Source organism: Tupaia chinensis, unplaced genomic scaffold (genome assembly GCF_000334495.1).
Source record: "Tupaia chinensis unplaced genomic scaffold, TupChi_1.0 Scaffold143602_1, whole genome shotgun sequence".
NCBI lineage: Eukaryota > Metazoa > Chordata > Mammalia > Scandentia > Tupaiidae > Tupaia > Tupaia belangeri.
This window is the reverse complement of record NW_006203448.1, coordinates 1752680-1760494: the sequence shown is the minus strand read 5'-3', so window position 1 is coordinate 1760494 and position 7815 is coordinate 1752680. Positions and strand designations below refer to the sequence as shown.

Genomic DNA, 7815 nt, shown 5'->3' with positions numbered 1-7815 from the left:
CGACGCTCTCTGCTCTCGGGGCTCAATTCTCAATCCTCTGCTCTACTCCAACACATCCCCAAAACCTTCCCATTGTAATCCCTCAGCCACTGCAATGTAGTCGATTCCTCCGCGGCATTGGTAACTTTTTCAAGGAATGCTCCTTCCCTTTACCCTGTATCTTAGTACGTGCTTTTCATTGGGGGACAACACTTGCTCTGCAGCCCTCATGTAAGTGGAATTCATATTTTCTCATACTCACAAGGGAGACAGTGTTTGAACCTGTGTAGCAAAAGCCTGTCCACACTATTACTCCTCTGCTCACTCTGAGCATCGCTGGCTCTGGCATTTCTGCTATCTAGCACACCACTACACCTTTGCTGTCATGTATAGACTGCCTGAACACATTCCCTTGTCCACAATCCAACATCCTTAAAGTATCAGCCGACCTGAATCTATACTCCCCCTCACAGCACTTAACCCAAGTGGAGTAACCCCTCGTCTAGGTGAAGACTATGCCCTCGCAGTGGGCCGGTCTGTGCCCCTCACTGCCATGATCTTGGCACGAATCTACACAAGTGCTCATTCACCACATTCACCACTGTTAGGGAATACCGCCCCCTACCCTCGTTACACAGAGTGGAGGAGACGCTACCAACCCAGCCAAGTGCACGTGGATCGCGCCCTGGCAGGAGGCAGAGCAACGTGTACAAAAAATATCTGTAACATAAACCTGGACAAAAATAATGTAACAATTTGGGGACCATCTCTGGGGATTGAAGAAAGAAAACGTACTCATTATCCCGTCGTTCTGAACCATCTCCAACATCAAACACAAGGTAAGGTTGAAATGGCCAATCCGATGAACACCGATTGGTTTCAGTCACTCTATAAAAAAGCAGCCACTGTTCAGAATATAAGTTGAGTTATAAGAAAATACTATTTCGAATATTTTTTTCTGCATAGTAAGGGGTATGAGAAAAGTAAGGAGAAAGGACCTTCTTTTATAAATGTATACATGTGAAAGATACAAAACCAATTCTATTTTTTTTATTTATTTGTTTTTGCTAGAAGGTGTGTGCACTCGCCAAAAAGACAGAGAAAGACAGAGACAGAAAGCAAGAAATCACCCCCCAGGGGGGATGGCCACGCTGCAATCCCTTCTCCTCCATTCTCCTCTCGGGATCTTGGGCACGCACGCACACGCATCCAGCGTGAGTTTAAACCACTGGGTCCAGGAGTCAAACCACAGTCGACTACGTAGGAGTCTAGCGGCCATAGCCATTACACCAACTGCTGGGCCCAAAACTCATTTTATTTTTAACCTTCATTAAGGTTAGAAAGATCCCGAAGAGTGATCTATGTAAATGAAATAAAAAACTGAAATTTGGCAAGTTATTCATAAGTGAAAAAAAGGCAAGCTAAAGAACATGATGTAGAGTATAATCTAATTTTTTTTTCCTTTCTTTTTTTTTTGGAGAGGCTTTTGCTAGAGGGCATGTGCGCTGGCCAGAAAGACAGAGAGATAGAAAACGAGAAATCATCCCCCGGGGCAACGGCCATGCCGCAATCCCTTCTCCTCCTTTCTTCTCTTGGGATCCTTGGGCACGCACACACACGTGCCCTGCATAGTGGCCTTTATAATTAGGGTTAAAAACTTTCCTGATTTATGCTTATGACAAAACTTAAGAACACAGTGAAAGGTTATTCCTTGTAAGCTAGGCCTGCAAATAAATGGGCTCCCGAGTGAGGGGGAACCCACCTGTTCGTCTTCAAGCTTCTGTTATACACGTAAGTGGAAGGGAAGAGACAGATGTCTGGGTGCATCCTGTACTGAACGGTCAGCTGTAAGATGGGCAGCCTGCCGATCGTGTTCTGCTCCACGTACTCTTCCAGCAGTTTGTAGAAGCGAGCCATCATTGACTGGTCATAACCATACTCCTGTGCTTTCTGAGAGGTGAAGAACAAGCAACAACTTCCAAGCACTCGTATATACTTCTCTCATCATTACAAAAACAATTCCCGAGCTCTAATAAGCACAACGCAAGATTCAGGTGGCACAAGATTACCAACAAGCACAGGTTTAGAGAAAGGAGATGTTTCTGACTTGACCCTCGGAAGGCCCTGTACAGAGGGTCCCTGAGTTAGTGGTTCAACATAAACATTTTCAACTTTAACCTGAGTTTACTGAGATATTAAATGCATTTTTCTTTTTTTGCACTCACGTGAGAGAGAGAGACAGAGACAGAAAGCGAGAAATCACTCCCTAGAGCAATGGCTACACCATCATCCCTTTTCCTCCATTCTCCTTTCAGGATCTTGGGCAAACACACACACGCGCCCAGCATGCATTTTAAGCTGAGGGTCCAGGACTCAAACTACAATTGACTATGTGGGAATCCACTGACGTAACCATTACACCAGCTACTGATCCCATTAACTGCATTTTTAACTAGGGATATTTTCAACTTAAAATGGGTTTATGAGGACATAAGTCCATCCTAAGTTAAGGAGCATCAGCACAGTATTTTGAATATAAGTTGAGGCATTTCTATTTAGAATACCCACATACTTCTTATGAAAGAGATGTCACCTTGTTAATGACCACAACTGAAGCTATTTTGATGCTAACAGAGGTCACCCAGAAAGAGTCAGTAATAAAGGAAGCAAAGAAATGAAACACACATTTTAACTATTATTTCTGGGACATTTCTCACAACAGAAATACCGAATGCCCTCGCACTTGATAAAAACCCCTTAAAAGAGCAGTTTCTTCATCCACCCATCTGATATGTACTGAGCATCTACAATTTGGAGTTCTCAAAGTGCTAAATGTAGAGGATCAAGTCAGACCTACTAATTTCATTTCACAAACTTAAGAATCGGTTATTACCTGCAATCTAACAAATAGTGACCTAAATGGCAAGTGAAGAAAACTGTCTTAATGTACACAGAGTTGGGGTATACCTCTCAATGTTAACCTCATGGAAAAGCTCAGACGGTACTGCCTAGGCCAGCTCATGGTGTGATGGTGAAGGCAGATGGATCCCACATGGCCGCCCACATGGTTTGGGTTCCAAAACCCCAAAAGGAGGCAGAGAAATGAAGAAGGGATTGTGATGCAAACATTCTCCATGGGGGTTGCTTTCACCTTCCCTCTCTCTGTCTTTGTTTGGCAAGGGCAAGTATCTTCTGGTAAAAAATTAAAAGTACAGTATGTGAAGTAATCTAGAAATAAAAACTTGCCCTGAAAACCATACAAAGATGAGCAATCAGCAAAGGGCAATGCTGAAGACACTGGCACCACAAGTGTGTGTGTGAAGTTTGACTGAATCCCCACCCCACCCCCCCAATTTGCTTTGGGCACAGTGCTCTTGAGAAAGGGAGTGCGAGCGAGAACGCATTCTCCTCTCCAAATTTCGGCCACGTGTGCATACCATGGTATGTTTTCCAAGCTGCCAGGTCCAGGTTTGGACCGAGCAATTGGCCACGATATTAAATGCATTTTTCTTTTTTTGCACTCACGTGAGAGAGAGAGACAGAGACAGAAAGCGAGAAATCACTCCCTAGAGCAATGGCTACACCATCATCCCTTTTCCTCCATTCTCCTTTCAGGATCTTGGGCAAACACACACACGCGCCCAGCATGCATTTTAAGCTGAGGGTCCAGGACTCAAACTACAATTGACTATGTGGGAATCCACTGACGTAACCATTACACCAGCTACTGATCCCATTAACTGCATTTTTAACTAGGGATATTTTCAACTTAAAATGGGTTTATGAGGACATAAGTCCATCCTAAGTTAAGGAGCATCAGCACAGTATTTTGAATATAAGTTGAGGCATTTCTATTTAGAATACCCACATACTTCTTATGAAAGAGATGTCACCTTGTTAATGACCACAACTGAAGCTATTTTGATGCTAACAGAGGTCACCCAGAAAGAGTCAGTAATAAAGGAAGCAAAGAAATGAAACACACATTTTAACTATTATTTCTGGGACATTTCTCACAACAGAAATACCGAATGCCCTCGCACTTGATAAAAACCCCTTAAAAGAGCAGTTTCTTCATCCACCCATCTGATATGTACTGAGCATCTACAATTTGGAGTTCTCAAAGTGCTAAATGTAGAGGATCAAGTCAGACCTACTAATTTCATTTCACAAACTTAAGAATCGGTTATTACCTGCAATCTAACAAATAGTGACCTAAATGGCAAGTGAAGAAAACTGTCTTAATGTACACAGAGTTGGGGTATACCTCTCAATGTTAACCTCATGGAAAAGCTCAGACGGTACTGCCTAGGCCAGCTCATGGTGTGATGGTGAAGGCAGATGGATCCCACATGGCCGCCCACATGGTTTGGGTTCCAAAACCCCAAAAGGAGGCAGAGAAATGAAGAAGGGATTGTGATGCAAACATTCTCCATGGGGGTTGCTTTCACCTTCCCTCTCTCTGTCTTTGTTTGGCAAGGGCAAGTATCTTCTGGTAAAAAATTAAAAGTACAGTATGTGAAGTAATCTAGAAATAAAAACTTGCCCTGAAAACCATACAAAGATGAGCAATCAGCAAAGGGCAATGCTGAAGACACTGGCACCACAAGTGTGTGTGTGAAGTTTGACTGAATCCCCACCCCACCCCCCCAATTTGCTTTGGGCACAGTGCTCTTGAGAAAGGGAGTGCGAGCGAGAACGCATTCTCCTCTCCAAATTTCGGCCACGTGTGCATACCATGGTATGTTTTCCAAGCTGCCAGGTCCAGGTTTGGACCGAGCAATTGGCCACATGGGATCCAGCCACCTTAACCATCACACCAGCTGGCCTGAATGAACCTACTTTACAAACTGAGAATGGAAATAAAAGGTATTATTTCTTGGGCCAGCAAGTGGCATGGTGATTAAGGCACTGGACTTGGGTTCAAATCCCAGACCCTGCAGCTTGAAATTTACAGCAGGCATGACTCTGCATCTGTGCCCAAAATTCTGAGAAGAGAATGGAAGAGAAGGGATGACATTGTGGCCAGCTCTCCCTAGGGAGTGATTTCTCTCTCTCTCTCTCTCTCTCTCTCTCTCTCTCTCTCTCTCTTTAGCAAGCACACACATTCGTGGCAAAAACCTAAAAGCAAAGAAAAAAGTATCACTTCTTATATATTCTTTTTTAAAAAAAGAATTACTTTATTTAACTTTATTTATTTATTTTAATTTGACCAGAGAACAGAGTGAGAGAGGGAAAGTGAGAAAGCAAGCCACCAGGGCTAGGACTTGAACCTCAGCCGGCCATATGGGCGTTCAGCTCCCTTAACAGCCACACTACATGCCGGCCCCTACTTGTTCCATATTATCTGTGATTTTAAGTAGGTTTGTATAACTATTAGTAAACATTTGGCAATTTCGTCTACACCCCTAAAAGTTTAATTAGAGTTAGGTCAAAACCTGATTTTACATCTTCTCTTAATGGAAACAGAAAAAGGACTTATATAAAATTAACACACCTAATTCCAAAAAACATCTGAATCCCTCCCACAAAGTTACAAATGTTTATATAGTCTTACAAAGGAAGATGTCCCTGGATCTATTTACTGATCACAAAAAGAGTCAATTCTACACACCAGCTTTAAACAAAACCAAACCAAACACATTACATGTATATAACCCTTATAACCACTATATTCCATATTATCTTAATTTATTTGCTGTTGATGCCTGAGAACATAAACTCTGTGAGGGCAGGAATTTTTTTCTGTTTTCTTCATTGTTATAATCACAACACCTAGGAGAGTGTCTGCATTGTATTAGCACTAAATATGTACCCAAAAATATTTTAAAATGCTCACATAGAAGTCCAGCAAAAGCAGTAAAAATACTCGTTAAGCTGTCTGCAGTAATTACCCCTAGAAATAAGTGGCTAGAAAGGTGTGCTATGGAAATGAACTTTGTAATCATTTTCTGAATTTTCCTCAATAAGCCTGCTTCTATTGTATAATGATAATAATAATGGGGCCAGCAGGTAGTGTGGAGATTAAGGCGGCCAAGTCCCATGTGCTGGCTATGTGGCTCAAGCCCCAGACTCTCAGCAGCTTGAAAAATCACGTGGGTGGAGCTGACAGGAGGCATGGTCAATGCACTGGACTCCCACACATCCAACTGCAGTTCAGGTGTTAGACTGGTTGGTGGCTTGTTTTTTCACTTTCCCTCCTTTCCTCTCTCTCTGTGGTCAAACTAAAAAATGGTGGCAATAGGGGACCAGCAGTTAGTGTAATGGCTATGTCGCTGAACTCTTATGTAGCCAACCGCAGTTCAAGTCCTGGACCCAGTGGCTTAAACTCACGCTGGGCGTGTGTGCGTGAGTGCCCAGGACACCAAAAGGAGAATGAAGGAGAAGGGATTATGGCGTGGCCATCCCCCCTGGGGAGTGATTTCTCGCTTTCTGTCCCTCTCTGTCTCTCTGGCGAGCACATGCGCCCCACAGCAATAACCTCTCGAAAAAAAAAAAATGGTGATAATAAAATAATTGTTTTTTAAAAGAGAAAAGAAAATCACATGGGGCACGAGTATGTGCATGCTCAAATTTCTGAGAGAATGGAGAAGAGATTGCAGCGCAGCCATCACCCCAGAGGGATGAGTTCTCACTTTCCCTCTCCCCCTCTGTCCAGTGAGCACATGTCCTATGATAAAACACACACACAAAATGCACACATGGATGATATTTCTCATTCTTCTCTGTTCTCAGTCAATCCAAGAAAGATCCTTCTCCTTCCGAGGGGAAAAAAGGCCCTCCCGCTTTATAGTAACTGAATATGAAAAAACTTACCATAGAAATGACTGTGGGAGGGAGCTGCTTAGGGTCTCCCACGAGGATAAGCTTGTTGCAGCGATGGATGAGTGGGGTAAGAGTCTCCACTTCACAAGACTGTCCAGCCTTGGTAAGAGAGTACAGAAGCAAGAGTGAGACTTTATACCTTTGCTATTAATTAATCTACACACAGTTTATCTAATTCATTAAAGTTCTGGCCATTAAAAAAATACTGCACTCCTGTACCAAGTATCAATAATGTTTTCTTTGACTGGAAAATAAAAGAAAACCAACAACAAAACAAATCTAAACTTAACAAGAAAAACAAACATGCACTGTGAAGTCAGCCACTGTGGGTGCCGTGACCACGAGGGGCCAGCCTGAGTCCAAGGTTCTTCGTTATTCTTCGGTCCTGCTGGGCATGAGCTACATTTTTCTCTCCTTAAAAGTTCTTTGTCTTTGAAATTCAGAAATCACATTAGGCACATCTACATGTGTGCCCCCATCTTTTTTCCTTGTTCCACAGTAGGCCACTTTAATCGCAGGCTGAAGGTTCTCTTCAATTTGGAGGCCAGCAGATGGCTTACGGTTAAGTTGCTGGACTCTCACATGGCTGACCACGGTTCAAGTCCAGGATCTGGAGACTTGAAACTCATGCTGGGTACGTGTGCAAACGAGACCAAGATCACAGGAAGAGAATGGGGGAGGAGAGACTGCAGTGTGGCAAACCCCTCAGACGGCGATTTCCCACTCTTCTCTGTCTCTCCGACAAGTACACAAACCCTATTGCAAAAAATCTCTCTCTCAAGAATAAATACATAAAGATTCTCTTCAATTTGATAACATTTTCCTCAGCTATTAGATTTCATGACCCCCACTTTTCTGTCCTTTACTCTGGGGATACTGGGTCTTGGATCTCCTGGACCCATTCTCAGTATCTTACTCTCCATCTCATTTGTCTTCTGACTTTACCGTCTGGCAAACAGCAGGTACTCAAAATAAATGCTAGTTCGTGAATGAACTAGAAACAAAGGAAGA

The 7815-nt window shown here is 43.1% G+C and overlaps 1 protein-coding gene across 5 annotated transcripts in view; it reads right to left on the bottom strand.

The window, feature by feature from the left end:
- Window positions 1-7815, bottom strand: part of SETX (senataxin) — a 106669-nt gene that overhangs the window by 21086 nt on the left and 77768 nt on the right. For all 5 annotated transcript variants that reach the window (XM_027766625.1, XM_006164324.2, XM_006164321.1 and 2 more), the window contains 3 exons: window positions 6796-6903; window positions 1742-1929; window positions 775-867 (listed from right to left, as the gene is read on the bottom strand). In XM_027766625.1, the coding sequence (XP_027622426.1) occupies window positions 775-867; window positions 1742-1929; window positions 6796-6903 (389 nt within the window). The remainder of the gene's footprint in view (window positions 1-774; window positions 868-1741; window positions 1930-6795; window positions 6904-7815) is intronic.